At 44.7% G+C, this 21,225-nt stretch overlaps 1 protein-coding gene across 1 annotated transcript in view; it reads left to right on the plus strand.

The window, feature by feature from the left end:
- Positions 1-1,626: 1,626 nt before the first annotated feature.
- The window catches only part of PRKCSH (PRKCSH beta subunit of glucosidase II), a 199,565-nt gene continuing 179,966 nt past the window's right edge, over positions 1,627-21,225 (plus strand). The window contains exons 1-6 of the mRNA XM_069231886.1: positions 1,627-1,810; positions 3,847-3,963; positions 4,550-4,645; positions 5,598-5,655; positions 6,357-6,474; positions 7,440-7,569. Coding sequence (XP_069087987.1) covers positions 1,720-1,810; positions 3,847-3,963; positions 4,550-4,645; positions 5,598-5,655; positions 6,357-6,474; positions 7,440-7,569 — 610 coding nt within the window. The 5' untranslated portion in view covers positions 1,627-1,719. The remainder of the gene's footprint in view (positions 1,811-3,846; positions 3,964-4,549; positions 4,646-5,597; positions 5,656-6,356; positions 6,475-7,439; positions 7,570-21,225) is intronic.

A 21,225-nucleotide genomic window follows, 5' to 3' on the forward strand; every position in this document is an offset into this window, starting at 1 on the left:
TTTGCTAAGTTTTATGACTGTATTTCTGTATTTGGGCCTGAATGGCGATTCATGCATTTTTCTCTGCACCACAGTTATCAATAATTCTGCAATAAATCCCATGTATGTGAGCTAGAACTATTTTTTTTATATGTTCACATTTTATTCAGTTTTACTTTGCTAATTTGTGTATTTTCCAATGAGGAATGTAGTCTCTAACCACTAGATCAACCTGGGGTTTTGGAATCAAACTTGTTAGGTAAAAATCGAGATACCCAAAATATTGTGACTCAGTTGATTATTGATTATTTTAAAAAGACCGGATCTGCCTATGGGAAGCTGTAGAAGATGAAAAGCCTTTTTAGGGTCGAGCCTGCGTTGCATGCTCTCGCGCATGCGTATTGCAGCGAGACGCTTTAGGGTTTAGAAAAGGGCTTGGAGCCCTGTCGACGTCACATCAGTGTTTTTCATTGGTTCGTGGGCTTGCCTATTAAAATCCGCTTGCTTTCATTAGTCGAAGGCATGCATACGTCATGCCTTTTCCGGTGGCTAGCCCTCCTCGAGCGCATCGACCAAGTACAGAAAACATGCAAGGCTCGCTGTTTTCTGTCCAGCTCGTGGACTACTTTTTCTCTAATTTACTAGCGCGATTTCACTTGGCAGAAGTCGAGCGCTTCACATAGTTAAATGCACTTTTTCGGCTTAGGTACATAAATGCACTTTTGCTGATAGGTGAAAAGTCGGGTTAGGAGTTTACAACATTATCAGCTCTAACATGAGAAAACGCGAAACCCGTTGCATTGCAAATGTTTGTTTCATTTTGTTCTTTGTTGCCTTAACTAAAACATGTTAAATGGGATACTTATAGTGTTTTAAATCCAAATTGGTATTATTTTACATGCCTCTCGTTTAAAATTCCCCACACTTCAAATTAATTTGATTAGCAAATAAAAATCTCTTGAATTGTTTTAATTGGTCTCTCTTAACAGTTTGCAAATGTTGGTATATATCGAATGAGACGTGTTTCAGAGAGTAATTACATTTCCCTTTCAATTAAAGGATGATCATGATATGCTCATATCTATTAAATAATTAACGCAAGTTACGTAAACATATGTTTAACGTACACATATGTTTAACGTACACATATGTTTACGTAAGATGCCAAATACCCAACAGCATGTAACATAGGTTCTTAAAACTCCCAGGACATAGGGCTTGACACTGCGACACCGCTGGGCTCATAAAGCCTCGTCAGAATATACGGATTGTACAGCAGAGGACTACTTTTACATCTTTATTCTTTGTTTCAGTTGATACTTTGACATTTCTAAATGAAATACCGTGTGTAAACTGTGAAAAAAAATAAACTTTTGTGGCGCACCTGTTTGTACTTCGACATTCTTGTTTTACTGACTGTTTATAGTGCTAACGCCCCGAGGAATGTTTAGGCGATAGTTTACAATGTGAAAATAAATACGGAAACTATGTGTTGTACCTCCAGTCTGCCCCATGACGTAGAATTACATAGTAAATGCGGAGAGGAGTTTAATCAATAACCACTCCAACATGGTCGCCACAAAAACAATATTGTCTTCTATCTATATCCATGGCTCTGGCTGAAGGAATAGAAGTTACGTCGGGCTCGGTTTCCGGGTATTGGAATACGCGGAAGGAACGTAGCCGGCGTTGTTTCCGGGAGCTGTTCTGTGTTTCCCGGGTGCTACTGTTATCCCTGAAATGGAGGCATTGTTGCTGCTGTCGTTGCTCTGCCTGGGTGGATGCGGAGTTGGGGTGGAGGTGATCCGACCCAGGGGGGTCTCACTGTCAAGTGAGTGAGGGGATGAAACCCCAGGAGGCTGGGGCAGACAACCAAGCTAGAGGGCGAGGGCAAGAATTGGGTTTTGATAGGGTGACGAGCAGTAGTTAGTTGAGGTCGAGGCCAACTACTAACTAGATGCGGGCGAGATAATATTTTAACAGGGAGAGACAAGCCAAGCGTCGGCCGTGGCTCCAAGAGCGTGTGCACAAGTCGAGCACTGAAAACGTTTGGAATGTAATGACCACGAAACAGACTTCATTTTAGAATATTGAAATTGCATTTATTTAGCACTCACTATTCCTAGTGAGGTGCTTTCACAATTCAAGCAAGTGTGCTTCTTTTAAGGCGCGGAAGCGTTTCAACTTTGTACATTAGATTATTTGAAAAGTATTTATGAAAAAGGGTGTGTTCTTAAACATGAATTGAGAAACGTTATTATTATTATTACCATGCAAAGGTATAACTGAACAGATCTTTTTGTACTGATTAGATACCTTCACAGTCATGACGTGGCCCTTTAAATCAGTTCCTTATGTGAAATTGTATTACTTTTAATTTTCAGTTGGTGGCAAGAAATGTACGGTTAGGAGTTTACAACGCTAATAGCTCTAACTCAAGCAAACTCGAGACCCATTGTATTGCAAATGCTTGGTTTTATTTTTTGCTTGTCTTGGGTAACAGAGTCAAGACTGATTTGCATATTACTGGGTCCTAACTGGGGTGGTTGGTGGGCAAAAAAACAATGGATTAAACTCTGATCTTTGTGACAGGGGGTGAATGTTTGCATTGTTCAGCATTCTGTCCATCATCTGTTCTTTTTGCATTTGTCGCCCTAAGTGGGAAGGGTGTGCCCAGTCATTGGTCCTGTGCTCACTGCACCACTGAATTCAAGCTAGCCTGGCTGATACCCTGAAACCGGTCCCTGGATGCTTGTTTCTTGTCCATGGAGGACCTGGCCTGACAGTTGGGGCTGGACTGTTCCTATGGGGAAGAGGGTCAAGACTGATTTGCATAAGCCTGGGTCCAAACTGGGGTGGGGTGGTAGGCAAAAATACAATGGATTAAACCCAGATCTCTGTGAGGGGGGGGGGGTTGAATGTATGCATTGTTCAGCATTCTGGCCATCATCTGTTCTCTTTGCACTTATGATAAGAGCTTCTTTATTATATCACTTTCAACTCCGGTTGATGTTTTTTCAATATTTCACATGAATGCAGATAGGATCAACCCACCAAATACCTTAAAGAAATGTTTAGTAAAGTTTTCTTTGAACTATGCTTCAAAAACAGCCCTTCAAATATAATTATATGTCTTTGCTATTAACTACTTTTGCATAATTCTTGTGAGTACAGTTTTTTTTTTTTTTGGAGAGGTTATTAGCTAAGGCCTGCACTAAAGGCTCGGTGTAATGCCTAACTATGTGAAGGGGAAAAACCAAACCCTGGAATACGAGGTGGCAAAGAGCAAGCAGATTGGGCAAGACATGGGCAAAGTGGGAGAGAATTATATCTGGTGGCAGTCGAATTTGATACAAGACGTTGGGGGAGCAAGCAGGCCACCGATCATCTGGACTGTGTATCAAAAGGGATCAAGGACAGGAGGGGTAGGGGACCAGTGACTGGAGGAGGTGGCATTAAGAGTGAGTACGGAGGGGTGCAAGGCCTTCAGGCATGAGTGGTACGTCTTTTATGGTTAAGCAACCATGTTGACTCATATTATTTTACAGGTTACACTTTGTACTGGTTTCAACCCATATCCTCGTCACGTTGCTGCACTCTGGTCATAGCCCAGACTGGTTGTGTGCATCCTCTGCCTCGAGCAGTACCAGATTTGACTCAGAACTAGGGCTACATCTAGGACTCCCAGCAACCACAGTCTTTTGCCCGTGACCCCCGTGGGAGGGCCTCTCGCAACTCTGTGCCTGGATTAGAATTTGGATTTCTGTTGTCTCTTTATTGTGACACTCCCGAAAGAGATGCAGTGTATGAAATTGAGTCATGGTCGTCTCTTTTTTTTTTTTTTTTTTTTTTTTCTCGCTCTATCAGATCGCCACTTCTATGATGAATCCAAACCCTTCACCTGCCTGGATGGTTCTGGTACAATTCCTTTTGACCGTGTGAATGATGACTACTGCGATTGCTCTGACGGCTCTGATGAACCAGGTAGGATATGTCAAAAAATTGTTGGTGTACCAGTTTTGTTGGCAGCCCTGAGGACAATAGTAATGTACGTATGTGCCTTGTTGGTGGCGTTATTGACCTTGGTCACCTCTGTTCAAGTAAGGAATGAGTAGTCCCATACTGTTGCAGAATTAAGATGTAGGGATGAGTCAAAGATGCTGATTTAATTCCGGGATGGAGAAGTCAACACTGCAACATAGACATTCACTGGCCAGTCGCTGTAAGGCCTTGTCTGCATTTCTGTGCCAATCCACATTCGTTCAGCAGAAAAAAAATTGTGAATAAAACAAGTGTTTACAAAATGAGGAATGGCAGCAGTTCTTTAGGGAGATGGGCACAGTAGTGCCAGCTTTTTGTTTGTTACAGACGTGGTAGTGTTTGGCTATTTATGGTGTGCACAGTATGTTGCGTACACTTTTAAACTGCATTACATTTTTAGTTGGTCTCTTTAGCTTTGGGTTTCTGAATAAGCTAATTTCCAGTCAGTTCTGTTGGTAGGTGGGAGGCGTCCACATTGGTTTTTATCTGAAAAATGTAATGTTCCACCTTTCTAATTTGTCCCCTCCAGGGACACCGGCTTGTCCAAACGGGAAGTTTCACTGCACCAATGCTGGCTACAGACCACAGTACATTCCATCCTCCCGTATCAATGACGGTGTATGCGGTGAGTACATGTGGAGTTAGCTAACTGTCATTTTTTGCCCTTCTTGTCTCTCACGATGCGCCGGGACCTCTATGGGTTGCTCAGATGTGTAATCCCTATCTCTCTCCTTAGTCTCATCTCTCTCCCTCTTCATTTCATTTTCAGTATTTCCCTCTTTCTTCAATTCTCATTTCCTTTTGTTTACCCCATGCCCAGTTTCTTACACCTCTTTGGTTTTGTTCTTTGGTACCTTTCTTGCTCAGTACCTTGTTTGATATATCTAGAACATATTTTTTCTTGCTGCAGAAGGAATCTAATATGTGGCCTGTCCTTTTACAGGCGCCATAGGTTTGTCTCTATCCCCGCCCATTCTTATTTCCTTATCTTCAACCTGCCGGGGAAATCGTACTGTTGTGCTACTCGCGCACCTTCACTTATTTGTTATGCAAATGAAATGTATGGGTTAAGTTCTGAATTGCTGTGCATTGATTCTTTATTCACCTGTCTTTTCCCCTCATTACTCTTGGCTCGTTCTCCTTGTTGGAATATATAGCATTTTCAATAATTAAATGATGCACAATGACAATTTGATGTTTACATCTGCACACTTTTTTGGTTTGTTTAACAACTACAAAGTGTGTACCTTCTGCAAGGCGTTCTGTGTCTCCTTTAAAGAATGAGCTGTAATGCTTTGTGGGAAATCCCAGATGAAACCTAGAGAGGATGTTTACGTTGTCCGCAGCTGTTTTCTTATTTTCGAAGAGTTTAACACTTTCGTTTGAACATTTGACCTACCGTGTTTGAAATTCAGTATAAGTGATGGCTGATAACAATGAAAATGAGTCCCCAGTCTGGCTGTGCTGTAGTGAGGGCTAATGGGGATAGTTGACTGTTCTGGGATTATAACATGGTGTGTTTGACACCATGCTACTGTTCTTAACCATTGCCTGCGTGTTGTTTTCCCTCTTTCCAGATTGTTGTGATGGCACGGATGAGTTCAACAGCGGTTTCGTGTGTGAAAACACCTGCAAGTAAGGGATCTAGAGGAAAGGCGTTTCTGTCTCATGAGGGACCGCGCAAAAGAAGAATCTTATATTTGCACCTTGTCCCGTACAAACACTTTTTTCCTTCTTCTCTAGCCCCCCCAGACTTCTATACTCCCTCGGCAAACGCCATAACTTGACTGAGCACTGCACGTCGCTGCAGCACTGAGTGTCTCTGCTCTTGCTAGGGTCCGAGCAATGTCATATAAAGGCTGGTCACTGCTACATCAGTGTTTTCCCCTGCTGTGATCTCTGCCAGTACTACAATCAGAGAACTGTCTCTCTTACACCAGTTTCAGTCTTCTCCTTCCACAGTTAATATTATATATTAGCCACTGCTATCAGTACTGCATGCCAGCATATGTTCTGTTCACTTCTGCACTATTGTTCCTTCCCTGACACCAACATATACCCACCAGCTGTCATAGAGTGACTAGTCACAAGAGATCATACTTCTTTTCTCATTAGTAAGTACCCTGTCTATTGCTACTGCCCCAGTACTTCAGACACACTCTGACACCTAGATATCACTGTTGCACTATTTGCTGGCTCTCGTCCATGCCCTTAGCCAGTGCTACTTGGCTTCCCACCTAAACCTTTTTGCAGCCCTACTCTGATAGACCCACCATTACTAGTAAAATGTTTCCATTGTGTAGAGTTAGAAATGTTACTATCTTTTATCTGATCAGGGAGAAGGGTCGCAAGGCGAGGGAAGCACTACAGCAGCTGGCTGAGGTATCTCGAGAAGGATTCCGTTTGAAGCAGGAGTTGATCGATGGTGCCAAAAAGGGTCGTGAGGAGAAACAGGTGTGTTTCATGCACAAGTATTTAATGCACAAGAATGTGCCTGTTGTAACAAGGGCCTTTGTTAAGAACGGATTATGTGACGTGTAATAAGTTGCTGATGTCTAAGAATGGGAACTGTCAAAATGCATGCACAAGAAGGAGTAATGGTCTGCAGGGGAAACTCAAAAACAGACCAACACAAGGTATGTTCAAGAAGGGGTTAAGGGCTGCAATGACAATTTAGTACATTAAAATGCTAGAAGGTAGATATTTGCCTGGAAAAATGTGAATTTTGCACCAAGGCGAAGGAGGCAGTGCACACTAACTGGATCTGTGACATACATATGAGTGTGATTGGAACTTTGATAAGTCATTTTGTGGCAAATTAATAGGTTTTATGAGTAGAAACTGGTTCTTTGGGGGGAGGAGGCCTGGTGCTTTGAGGAGAGTCTCTGCATGGTATTTGTAAGTCGACCTCGAGAGGTCTCTAAAGTCGTAGCTCTTGGAGTCTATGTAACCATATGCTTTGCTGTGCTATTTAATGCCTGGACCTGTATGGGTTGCCTAATTGTGTAATTTGGTCGACAGCTGGATGGTCGGCTCTGGAACTTCTAGTATGTCCTGATGGATAGCTTGGTCTCAGAATCTTTAGTCTGCAACAGCCATGTAACGAGTGGGGATAACCCTTCTTTGTGTTCCCTACAGAGTATTTTTCAGAAGTCTGATTCTGAAAATTCCAAAGCCGACCTTGTCTGAATGGTTGGCTACTCTTTGTCTGGATGGAGATTCACGTGTTTAGGGTCACCTTTTTTTGTTTGTTTAAAGGAATTTTCAGCTGTACTGCTTTCCCCTTCTCACACTGGCTGAGTTCAGTGTCCTTTGCAGCGTCTTTCACCACACACAATCTGCTTCACTAGTGCTTTCTTGGGCACGAAAGCCCCTTACACTCACCAGTAACCTGTCTGCATATCTCACCTCTTCTGCAGGAAAAGCTGTCTGAACTCCAAGAGTCAAAGAAAGTCCTGGATGAGCAGGTAGAGGCACTGAAAATAAAGAAGGAAGAGGTGGAGAAACCAGAACAGGAAGCCAAGAGCGTTCACCAAAAGGCCTGGGAAGGTACTGGCACCATGTGTTAGTGGTCAGTGCAAAGACATCTTTTGGGGTGAGAGTGTGGGGAGGGAGTTTTTTTTTTTTTTTTGTAGGATTCAACATACCTTAAGTGGCGTGCTGTCCATGCACGACTTCTAAACTCACCTGACCTTGAGTCCCTTTCCTCTGTACATGGCCCAAATCTGTACATTAATTAATTGATATAGTGCGTGCTGCAGACAAATGCCTGCTTCAAGCTGCTATTCACTTATTTACATCCCAGAGCGATACACTTTTTCCTTAATGCTTCTTGGATGCGTAAACTTGGTGCCATTGAGTTAGAATAGTAGCGCCTTTTTTATTTTTTTGAGTTCTCTTCTAGCCCATAAAAGGCAATTCCTCCCTAGAAACAGAGCAATGTAAGCTTATGAGCAGTATGATATTAACCTTAGAAGCCTCTGAATTTATTAAAGACAAAGGATGCAAATGTTATACAGGCTTTCTTGTTGCCTTTTATTTACACAGTACATTTAAAGTACGTTAACATTTCCACAGTCCTGCTCAGGAAGTATCAAACACAAAATAAGGACACCTTCCACAATAGATAGCAGCAGGCCACCCTTAATTTCCGTTGTATCTTGGTTTAGAGCAGGAGTCTCCAACCTTTTATGTAGTGAATCTACTTCTCTTCAGTGAAAATCACTGTGAGCTACTAAAGGTGGAGCTTTATTCACAGGCTCCTTCCCCGCTGCGCCCCACACACATTAATTGACTAAAGGGCCTTTTCTGAGAAAGAGATACCCATTTAGTGCATGCAGTGCACAACATGAAACCAGACGACCTGACATTTGTCCAGGCTTCCCTCTTCAACAGATTGGGTGATACTGACATCTGCAGTTACCAGGTAAGTAGACTACAATCATAAGAAGCTCTAGAGACCTGCAGAACTGTGCAAAGCTATCAGCATACTGAAAACTATAAACTGCACATTTGTCTCTCATGCCTTGTAATCCACCACACTCCTATGTCCCATAACACAGTAAATGCACCTCAGTGGTCAGCACACATTACATGGAAACACTTTCCACATAGTATCATAAAACAATGACATCAGCATTCCAACCACAGACCATACATGTCATAGATTGCTGACCATGTAGGTTAGCGCTTCATTGCTCCACAGAAGGGATAGTAAGCGCTATATAAATGCTGCAATACAATTATTTTATTACATTAGGCCTTCTTTTTCTTATCACACATGAAGACACCTTGAAATGGTTGAGTTCAGGGTGTGCATTGTACAAAATCTATTTTTTTTCTCAAGTTGATTAATGTCATTTTAACATACGTCCCATTTATGGTACACACAACTTGCCTCTTAGTTCACTAATATAGCTTTGTCATCAGTGGCAGTGGAGTCCATGACGGATTCATGTTTTAAAACTATTCCTGCTAAATGGCCTGTCAATGCAGTGAAATAATTTGATGTTTTGATGAAATGCTTCTGCATGATGGAGACATAAAAGGTGTGGATTTTTTTTAAAGATGCCATTTTTGAATGACCTTTCTGTCACTATTTGCCATATTTTCAAATCTGTGCTCGTGCAAGGAAAGGGGGGGGGGGGGTGGAGTCCTATACCAAAGCTTGGCTCATGTGTCCACTATCCCTGTTTACTGGGTGTATTTACAACAGAAAAATATAGCTACTGCAGGGGTTACGTATGTTTTTAGGGTCGAGCTAGCGCATGCATCTCGCTTGCAAGACTATTGTGCACAGTAAAGAGCTTAGAGCCATCCTGTTGCTCACCATTTGTTGGCTTTCGTGACACTCTTCTTTACAGCCTCATAATTTATCTCTGCCTGGGATCATTTCCATTCCTTTCTGTAGAGCAGGGACCAAGCACTGACTGAGTCAACTTAATCAGCACCCGTCACTGCTCCTGATGTGATTGAGGGACTATTTTGTTCTTTTTAACTTCTAGTACCCTGCGAACAGAAGGCTTGTGACTGGCAAAAAAGTGCCTAGCAGGACAAACAAAATTGCAAAGGTTTTTTATTTTTTTATAGCTAACTTTCTTTTATTTTGCCAAGTCGTCTTTTCTCACTTTCCACTGGTGTGTGTTTGTTTTTTCGCGTGAGTGCTCTTCTAAAAAAAAAAGATGATTATATTGCAAAGCAACATTGATTTTTATATCATGTGTAATTTCTGAAATTATGCTTTAACACACAGTTGTGAAGTACATCCCAATTCCCCCACTCCAATCCACCCCACCTTACCCCACACCAGTCTACACCCCTCCAATCTAATCTGCTCCACTCTAATTCACCCTCTCTAATCCAAAACAATCTGCCCCACTTCTTTCTGCCCCACTCCATTCAAAACAGCCTGCCCCACTGCATTCTGCCTCGCTCTAATTCAAAACAATATGCTCCATCCCCATCCACCCCACTCCAATCCACCCTAATATAGTCTGCTCCACTCCAATCTGCCCCATTCCAATCCAAAACAACCTGCCCCCTCTAATCCAGTACAGTCTGCCCCACTCAAATTTGCCCCACTTCAATCCAAAACAACCTGTCCCACTCCACCCTGCCTCACTTCATTCTCAAACAACCCACTCCAATCCACATCACCGCACCCCAGTCCAATCCACTCCATCCCAATATGCCACAATCTAGTCCACCCCACCCCGGTCCCGATCCATCCCACCCTACTCCAATCTGACCTTCCTCACTTCAATCCACCTACTCTAATCAAGTCTACAGTTACGCAGTCCACCTCACTTTAATCCAATCCAGCCACGTCACCCCTCTCAGTCCCACTCCAATACAGTCCACATAAATCCACCCTACTCCAGTCCCATCCACCCCAAACCACCATAATCTACCCCACTTCAAACCAGTCCACCCCTCTCCAGTCCAGTACTCCCTACTTCAGACCTATCTACTCCATTCAGATCCACCCCACACCAATTCAGTCCACCCACACCAGTCCAATCCACAGCCTGTGTGCCATGACCCCTAACAATGCATGCAATATATGTTGTTCACCCCTACTGCAGGCCTTACAGCCTTAAGGCAAGGTGCATTATATTAAATGTAAGGGCATATCTGCACAAGCAGATATTCCCCTACTATGTCTTTTTTGATTCTTAGACATAGTGAATGAACAGGGAAATCATTTTAAGTACATGCACTGTACACTAGTCAATATGAGTTCCCCAGCTACATGATGGCTTCACTGAAAAATAGGGATGTTTGGTATCAAACATCTCATATTAGAAAAACCCTCACTGATGTCTTTGACAGATTTATTCATACATGCACCCAGAGGGCACATTCGAGGTGTCCCCCTGAAAAACCTACGATTTACCCATGTGCTGGCTGACTAGTTCTAACTAGCCTGCCGCCATCAGACTTGTTTCAGTAGTTCAAAAAAGCCTGCTACCATCAGATCTGTTTCAGACCCCCAAGGGTGAGGGGCTTTGCTCTCTGGCAGGCAGGAACAAAGCTTGCTCTGGCAGGGGCGTTAGCACACCCTCCCAACATGATGACCTGCAAATCTGCATTCCAAGCTACGGGGCTTATACAGATCTGGCTTCCCTCAGAGGAGAGATGCTGCCCTCTCTCTCCCCTGCCCCAGGGCCTATTTGGCACCTCTCCAGAAGGGAAACTTAGTATTCAGAGAGGTGTGTCCTCCCCTCAGGTCATTCCCACCTCTGAGGTGATCTGCCTGCTGTGTACCCAACATTTTGAAATCTGCCACCTTAGTGTTGGCAGAATTAGGAACTCTGGGGCAGGGTTATGCGTACTTCCCACTGGAAGTGGTCATAAAGGGGGTGTAGTGACCCCAGGGGTAAGTAACCCATTGGCTACTACCCTACACCCTCCCGAATGCCCCTAAATTCAGTATTTAGGGGAGCCCCTGGCACCAGGAAATCCGATTCCTGCTGACCTACTAAGAACACTCAAGACTCAAAAGCAAAGACTGAAGAAGCAACTGACTTGGCCCCAGCCCTGCTGGCCTGTCTACTAGTTCCGCTGATATACGCCAAAGTCGATTCGTCCTGCAAGCTGTTGTGCCACCAAAAGCCTGAGAGGACTTCTTGCCTTCAACAAAGATCCAGGAACTCCAGTGGAGCAGCAGAGCTGCTTCCATGCATCTTGCAGGCAGCCCAAGAGCACTGCGAGGACTCCAGACCGCTGAAAGCCGAACATCTGAAAGCACCACTGCACCCATGCGCCTAGCCCAAGTTGAAGTCGGCGAATGGTGCTAGCGTGGTTTCCCAGCCTTCTAGAGACAAAGCCCACCTTGGACTTGCCTACTGTGGACTGACCGCCGCTTGCAGCCTCTGTTCACAGGCCTCCTCAACCATGAATGCTCCCAGTGGAGAAAACCCAATGCCTCAAGACATCTCTGCACCTGTCACCCCTGGCTCAAGGGGAAGAGGGCCTATGGTGTCCCCATGTCCCCTAGCATCTCAAGATTTGAACCCACTTGTTGGTTCACCTCGACTGGATTCCTAGTACAAACCTGCAGCCTCCTTTCAACCGGACCGATCCCCATTGACTAACATTGGGCACCCAACACTGTAAAGCACCTCTGCACCCGGCCACCACAGTGCCACCTGAGATGACCTGTTGGTGCTGCCTTGCACCATACTCACTTTAAGTCCAGGAGATTGGTCCTGTAAGTTGCTGTACTATACCTATATGCAGTATTTGTTTTTTTCTCCATAGGATAACATTGCCACCCCTGAAAAACTTAGTGTTGACCTTTGAATCCAGAAAAGATATATATTTTTTTAAATGTACTTACCTGATCGTATTGATTCTGGTGCTTAAATGTATATAAGGATACTTATTTTTGTAAATTGATGTTGATCTCCTTATTGAGTCATGTGTGTCATTTGTTGACTGTGTATCTGACAATATCTAACACTCCTCTCTGATAAGCCTAAGGCTGCTTCACCACACTACCCCTAAAAAGAGCACCTTGGGATTTCTAGAGCAAGCCCCTGTCCACTAGTAAGGCAACCCCTGGACTCTTTGCACAGTATACCTAATTTTGTCAAAACAGTTTTTATTAGATTTTCCAAGAACAGGGTCTAGTATGGTCTTCAAAGAGAGGTAACACAGTACATCTACAAATAGTTATAATACAACACAGTGTTTCATATATAAACTGTCCTTTACAAACGGAGGAGTGCAGTGTTGAATGCCATATCAATGAATTCATATGTTCATCAGTCAAACTGGTGTCCTGTTCTAGAAAACTAAGAAAAATAATTAAACAAAGAAGAACATTTTCAGGTGAATAGATTGTCCTTCATTTTGTTAATAATCTAGGCGAATACATGCCCACGTTTTAAAACTGGAACATGTGCAGTGATTTTAAGCGCGAGGAACAGGTCACCAATGGAAGACCCCTAGAGAGGTACCTCGCCAATCGACCCCATTAATATTCAAAGTTTTTTAATTTGTCTCTGAATATATCTGCCAATCTTTCGATTGTGAGCGCTAGCTACAATCTTGTGTGCTATTGACAGCTGGGGCCTCCTTCTTCCAGGCTTGCCAACCCCCAGGCAAAGCCACATTATCGTCCTGTTATCTTTGGTTTGATATTTCAGAGAATCATCGCTGAGGCCTAGGAGTGTGAATTCCGGTGTCTCTGGGATTGGGTTGCCTAATATTTCCTTAATCTGGGCCAAACAATCAGACCAATGTAGTGGAATCACTGGGCCATTCCATCAAATGTAGCGAAACTCACCTAACAAATCACAACCTCTCCTGCAAAGATCCGAAGTATGAGGAAAATACTTTTTCAACTTGGTGGGATATAGATATCAGTCATACACTATTTTATGATAAGAGTCTCTCATACCCAGGGTGTGACTGTTTCGCTATGTTCCTCCAACGCGTTTTTCACCGTCCCTCTGCTGTTCCTTGCCCCAGAGTGTTTTCCAGAAGGTTATGTGACTGGGTTGAGGAGAGTGTTGTGTGGATAATAGTAAAGAGTACAGATATGAAATGGGGGTGCGAGTTCCCTGGGGCCACCTCTCAAACCTCTCGTTGTAATGCCTGATGTCTTAACTGAAGGTAGTGCTAGTGTTCCGAGGCAGGGAGGTGAGAATTTCTTCGACAATGGTTACATCTTAGCATTTCCCAGTTATAGAAAAGATCAGACAGGGTGAGACAACCTCCCTCCCTCCAAGCGTCAAAGGGGCCCGGTGAGGCAGCCGGGCAGAAATGCTGGATTGAAATGAATCGGCGTAAAGGGGGATGGAAAAGTCATCTATGTTGCTGATCTAGTCACTGCGTCCCAAATCGTAAGTGTTGTTCTTGTGGGTGTACTCTGGGAGGGATTCTGGGGACAGACCGCTCTTGGTTTCCATAATCGGTCCCAAATCACTCTCCCCACCACCGCCCTGTCCATATGGAGCCAGTGTTTATCTGACTCACGCTGGAACCACTCAGTTATGGCTCGCAACTGTCTGCTTGACAATATAAGTCAAAATCCGGCAAAGCTAATCCCACCTCCTCTTTCCTTCGCCTAAGTATTTTAAAGGATAGGCAAGCTTGTGTGTCCGGCCAGATAAACTGCAGATAAACTGCATAAGTGTCGTGTGTAGTGATGAGAAAAATTTGCGGGGGAGATTGATAGGGAGGCTTTGAAAAAGATACAGAAATGTTGGCAGAATTGTCATCTTAATGGTATTAATTCTACCCAACCATGACGTGTATAATGGTGTCCAGCATTGTAGGTCAGATTTAACTTGACGTGGAAGTGATGGGAAGTTCGCCTGGTATAGACTTGTGGAGTGATTTGAATGCCCAGATTTGTGAGTTTTTGTTAATGCCCATTAAAAGAGGGTTGAGTCCAATGAACCTACTATTCCCTCAAAAAGGAACAACTCTTCCTGTAAAGCTACCAGGGGCCTCTGGGGTGAGGTGAGTGTCAGTAAAATATCATCACCGAACAATTAAATCTTAAGTTCCATTGCACTAAAGCAGATGCCACTGATAGATGGCTTCACCCTTATTTTGGCTGTTAGGGGTTCAATGCTTAAAGCGTGGCATAGATGACATACCTGCCTTGTTCCTCGACCCAGTCTGAATGCCTTAGAGCTGACGCTGTTAACTACGACTCTGGAAGTAGGTATAGCATTATTGGCTTTAATCATTGTGATAGAGGCTTCACAGAAGCCAAATTGTTCCAGCATTTGAAATAGGAAGGGCCAGTCCTCCCAGTCAAACACCTTTTCGGCAGTGAGGCCTAAAATCCCCACTGGTATGTTTTTCTTGTTAGCTTTCTCGGTCAGGTGTGACACCCACCCACACTGTCATGGGTTTGTCTGCCTTTTATAAAGCCCGATTGGTCTGGGTGTATCAAGTCAGGCATTAGGCTTTCCACTCTCAAGGCCAGGATTTTTGGGTATAACTTGGCATCCAGATTGAGGAGTGCTATAGGCCTGTATTAGCCACAATGACCGTGATCCTTACCTTGCTTACGAAGGACTGTGATTATTACCTCACTCATAGAAGGTGTAACCAACTCCCCTTTTGCTATGTAGTTTAATAGTGCTGTCAAGTGGTGGACTGGTTCTGAGCGAAATGACCTGTTAAAAAAAGAGAGCTGTGAACCTATCTTGTCCCGGGAATTTGTGTAATTTCAAAGTCTCTAGAGCCTTCTGCACTTCCTCTTCAGTAATTGGGACTTGGAATTGCTCGTTTTGTTATAATGTCACCTGTGGGAGGGCCATTGTTGAGAGATAATCATGTTGGGAGTGTGTATCTCTGTGGTCTGCCTTAGATAGCGTCTCATAAAAAGTGCCAAATATTTGGGCTTTCACCACCTCAGATGTCTCCAAGTCCCCGGCTTCGTAAATAATCCACTAATGTATTTTTTTTCTCTCTCAACCCTTAGTTTTCTCGCCAGGTGTGTTCCTACTTTGTTGCCTTCCATGTAGGATCTATGTTTAAGGTGTAGTAATGTTAGCTCAGCTCTATTTGTGTATATGGCATTTAGTTTTCCCCTTAATGCTGTTACCTTGCACTGAACAGGCCAACATTTGTGTGCCTGTTCTAAGTGGTTTTTTTTCAGTTCTTTTTCCAGAGTTTGACGCTCTTTGGACCTCTGCTTGTTCTGTGCCAACATCCAAGCCATACACGTACCATTTATTGTTGCCTTAAATGTGTCCCAATTGTTAGTGGGTGTAGTGTCCTGGGGGTGATTTATTTGAAATAATTCCCTAATGGATTTTCGCAGCTCGACCCGCAACTCTGTATTGCGTTTCAGGGTGCTGGGGAAGAACCAGCGTTTGTGGTGAGGTCGTCAAGTCCAAAGACACAGAGATTGGGGCATGGTCAGTGCAGTTGGGTCAGTGGTCCCTTCTCTGAGGCAGTGGATTAGCGCCTTGTTTAGGAAAATATCTAAGCGTGAATAGGTATGGTGTAAATGAGAGAAAAATGTATAATCTTTGGCCTCCTGGTGTATTGACCGCCATGCGACCACTAGGCTTAGATCTTGTGTTGCCTGCTTCAGAGCTTTTGTGAAGCTCCCTATGTGAGATCTTTGTGGATGACTGCTATCCATCCCTTAGTGCCACATGAGGTTGAAATCCCCCCGTTACTAGTAATATATCTCCTTCCATAAACCCCACTACCAACTAGAGCAGCGAGTGTATGAACGTGGCTTGGTTGGTGTTGGGGATATAGGCTGTCACAGTGGTGCATAATCTCCCACGGATATGGCCTTTCATCATGAGTATTCTCCCTTATTTATCTATTTTATACCTCTCTGGGTTAAATCTTAAGGACGTGTGAAACATCAAGGCTACCCCATTGTGTTTCCTGGATGCTGAAGAGCTATAAATCAAGGGTTAAGATTTATGTTTTGGTCTGTGGTCTTCAGCCCTTTTGAGTTGTGTTTCCTGCAGTGTCACTATATCATAGTGTTGTTCAAGCAGGTACTTCCATATTTTTTGCATTTAGCTGGCACATTTAAACCCCAGAAATTCCACGAGAGTGTGGTAATCTCCATGGCGTTCGGTGTTTACTCAGTTTTTGCTTCTGGATTTTTGCTACCTCATGGGGCTGTCTCTCTCCTCCTCCCCTTGTCTGCCATCCCCAAACCTTAAACCCTACCCCCCCCGTCCAAGCTTCACCCTCCACCCCTCCACATCACACTGTTGAATTTTAGTGGCGCCATTCATATGCATACAAGATCGACATCCATTCACCAGTCTATATAGCCAAAACAGTGGTAAAACATAAACTGCTGTGACAGTGGGTCCCAGCCTGTGCTTTGTGTCTATCAAAAAAGTCATTGGATAGGCGACTAGGTCTGAGTCCGTTACCATGATCTAAATGTTGTTCACATAGTCAAGGAAACCAATGATTAAATGGCGTCTACCGGGTTGTAGCCCATTCTGATCCCTGGCACCAATAGATATTCTATGTGAGACCCCTCCCCCTCCATTTAACTCGTTGGTGCTTATGTAAGTCACGTTGGATCGTCCGTGGGAGGTCTGTGCTGTTAATACCTCAGGTAGCCTGTTGGGCCTTGCAAAGGGATTCGGGGCCAGTCAAAGTTATTGAAGCGTGCCCCTTCTGACATTTCAGTGTTTCTTCTGGAATCACGAACCTCGCTGAGCAAGCCATTGTCCTTCATTCCAAGCACATTCTTCTCCAGTTTCCTTTGTTCTCCTGTCTTCCGTTGGGGCTTGTGACTCCGGTCTAGATATCTCTAAAAGTGTCATTGCTTCTTCTAAATCTTTGATGTGCCGTGTTTTATTACATAGCTCAAAGGCCAGGCCAAATGGGTGGGTCCATATATATTTAATGCAGTCCTGCCTTAGCTTGACAGTGACAGGTCTGATTTGTTGGCGGCGAAGCAGGGTCGCTGGGGCGACGTCTTGGTGGAGTGAGCACTTGCCCCTTTGGAAAGTAACTGAGTCTATTTTCCTGGCCACTTGTAATATTTCCTCTTTTGCTTTGAAAGACCCCCCAACCCCCCCCCCCCCCCCCCCACTATGTGCACTCTGTCTAGCTTTATCTTAATTTGCCAGCCTCCTAGCACCTTGGAAAACAGTCCTATCACCAAGGCCTCCAGGTCTGGCCCCTCTGCCCCTTCCTCTAGGCTCTTATACAAATGTTATTTCTCCTGGACCTGTTTTCGAAGTCCTCAACTTTCTTGTTGGATACCTGCAGTTGCATCTGTAGGGATTGTGTGTGGTTCCTCATCCGTTCTCTATTTTGTTTGAGCTCAAAAGCCTTAGACTGCAGACCCAGAACTCTTGAGTCCACATCTCTTTGTAAAGTGTTCAGTCTGTTTTTGAGGTCAGGGCTTAATGCTTCCAAGGATGAGGCCATGTCAGCCTTAAGTTCTTCACGCCGCTCTACTTTAAATTCATGTAGAGATCAGAGATCTTCCTTCGTCAGGGACATGGTGTCTTCTGTGACTGCAGGGGGTGGGGTTAGTAGCCCATGTTTCTGTTGGCGTGAAGTATCTGGGCACTTTGTTGCTTTGTGACTATTTTTGGCACCATAAATGTGGGTGTGAGTGAAGGGGATGCTGGGGGGGATGTCGTAGTTTAGATTGTCCTTTGCTAGGCAATATTAATTAGATAGTGAAGGATTCCGGGTTTCAGCCCTGTATGAGTCAGTCCTTGGATGTTTCCTAGTGTCTTATATGTAGGTAGTGTGTGTAAAATCTATAGGTCTGCGTGGTGCTCCAACCTCAGCTCAGGGAGACACTGCAACGGATTCCGAGGCATCCATACTACTTTACAGAATAACACCAGGCATAACCTGCATCCCAGGCGGTGGAGGCGTTGGAGGGGGATGGTGTCTCGGATGTGTGCACCCCTATCCAAGACTTACTACTCTATTGCGGGCCTCAATATGTTTGCCAATTCAGTGTCAGACACAGCTTAGCTCACTCTTGTCATGTTTTTCCTCGTTTCATGTGCCAGGTGTTTCAAGTCAAAGACATTAACTCCCAGGTTTGTGTTTTTGTCCCCCCCCCCACCTTGGACGACTCTCCTCTTTTCAGTCTTTTGTTGTTGTGGGCTTCGGCGCTGCCATTTTCTGGTCTGGCAAGCTGGTGCTTTGAGCGATTCAGTGTTCTAAGTTTTATACAGGGTCCTGTTTACCGATCATCTGTTGTTCCTTAATAACTTGCGGTGGTAAGTATTAATGGTGGCGCTCCCTTTCATCGCTGCAGAGCCCCCCCACAGGCCCACCTCTGGAATTACGTTCAGGGTCCCTGTAATTTGCTCACCGCCGCTCTTGCTGTCGCCGCCTTTATCATCCGTGCTGCTAGGATCGCCGCGCATCACTTTTATAGATTGTGGGCCATCTTGTACGTCTGCTTTCAGGATCTTTGGCACCCCTTCTCAGAAGTATTAACACCTTTGTCGCTCGCTAGCTGGTTCTAGAGGCCTGCGGCAACATCCTGCCCAGCGCCATCCACCCGGGCATCTTCCTCCATCCAACTCCAGATGAGCTTAATTTCAGTTGTTTGAGTTTCTGCTGCCTCTCTGCATGTTGGGCATTCTATTCCTGGCATGTACAGTGGGATTTGGTCACTTTTCCTCAACTTTTCTGTTGTACGGTAGCAGAGCCTCCATGGATCACTTTCACTTGGCCCTCATGGCTGGTCATGCCGCCAGCATACCGCATTTTGGTATACTATATAAAGAGCCAGCTTCCTACACAAGACAATAAAAATCACAAACATTAGAAAAATAGAGTGAAGTTTATTTAACAAAATGACAAAAATCCATTAAGGGAAACTATCAATATAGTTTTTTTAAAGGTTTAAGTAGAAATAACACCAAGAAATAAATCTAGTCAATGGGCACGGCAAAACCGGACCGAGGTACAATTTTTGATGCGGACCACAATAGAGCACTGTTCAGCTACACCCTCCAGGTTTGCTCTCAATAAAATATTTTACCTTCTGACTTTAGCCCTTTAAGTCCTAATCCACTAGAAGAGTACACTTCTAAAGCCCCCAGGGCCTCAGGGAAAGCTTGTAGAGACTCATTGGGTGTCCGGCAGGAAACAACACCTGGGTTGAGTCGATGTCCAGTTGCAACTGGGCAGTTGCAGGAAAAGGCCAGTTGTAAATTTTTGTATCCAGTAGCTTAAACATGTCCCTTGGAGTCCACTTCTTTGTCCTGGGTACAAGAGGGAGAATGCATCCAGTCCTTTAGGGCTCTTCTCAGGTCTCAGACAGCATCCTCAATCCTATTCCGACCTACTACAGGTCCAGGAGGTCTGAAATGGGTGTCTGGAGTTGCCTCATTTCAGACCTGACACGCTGAGGTGGTGTTTCCCCAAACTGTTTTTTTTTCTTTTCTGGAAGGTTTTGCTGGTCCTCCCGCCCCTTACCCCCCCCCCCCCTTTGCTATCATTGGATTCGCCTTGACAAATCCCTTTCTATGGTAAAGATAGTTTTGTCAATAATCATGGAGAAATGCTGCTTCTAGAAAGTTGACATTTCTCTGCCCTAAAACGCTTTGTGTGCTTTTTAATTCGACTCTAGTCCAAACTGGGGGATGGAGGAGCACACCTGTATATTCCCCTGCGACGGCTATAAAACTTGGCCATGCAATTGAAACAAAAACTTCTGCCATTTGTGAGCCTGGCTCGATAGATTGGAGGGAGAGGTTCTGACACTTGGCCTCTCAGAGCCAGATCATGGCCTCACTAAAGATTTTGATCTGCATTCCACAGTCCCATGGCAGACAGAAATTAAATTTAGGGGAGACACCTGTGGTTCAAAGGGGAACCCTATGAACCTCCCCCCAACTTCAAAGGCACACTACTGGTGCCGCACTGCACCAAGGTAGAGATACACATTTCAGTAACGTGGTGCACACAGCCAGAAGAACCTGTTGTGCACAAGGAGTAATTACTGCCCTAGATGTGACCGCACACTCTTCCTGCATCATGGCTGGTGTGGGCAAACTGGTTGCTGCTGTGTGACCCTCTAAAGTGTGCTCTCCAAGGGCTTGTTGTCTTTCCCCCTTTTCTCTGTGGAGGTCTCGGGGACATCCAAGACCTCCCACGAGGGATCTACACCTTCTTACCTTCGTCGTCTGTAGAGAGGTACCCTCTTAAGATCCTACATCGTCTGCTGGATGCCACCTGGCAGCAGTGGTACAGGCGTGGATCCAAGTATTGCACCTGGAGACCAGATTTGCTTGGTGCAGAGCCTTCAAAATACTGCCCGCATTTAAGGAGTGTGGCCCTTTGTTGTGGGACCACAACACGCATAAGTGTCTGATTGGTAGTGAGTGGGTTCACATGTTGCGGGACCCCACGTGGCCGGCCTTTGTTGAGTGTGCCTAATTTCTCTTGTGCAACACCCAAATGCATGGTCATTGTGTGCAGTGTCCAATTTACTGGTTGCGACCCTCTGAAGTTGGGGGGGTACCCGGAGCAGTGTTGCATTCTACCTCGTGCCGCATCACTGAACTTGCAGCTCTGTGTAAGACCAGATTTGTCGGGTGCGACTCGTCATCGTGCACCAAATTTGCCTCATTCCAGGGAGATACAGCATTGATAACTTTCCATGTGTGACCAGATTTGTCCAGTGTGACTGAAGTCATAACGCTCCAGAAGTTATGCCCCCTAGAGGGAGGTGCAGATTTGGTAACTATCTGTATATTG

The sequence above is a fragment of the Pleurodeles waltl genome, chromosome 4_2, assembly GCF_031143425.1.
Source record: "Pleurodeles waltl isolate 20211129_DDA chromosome 4_2, aPleWal1.hap1.20221129, whole genome shotgun sequence".
In the NCBI taxonomy this organism is placed as follows: Eukaryota; Metazoa; Chordata; class Amphibia; order Caudata; family Salamandridae; genus Pleurodeles; species Pleurodeles waltl.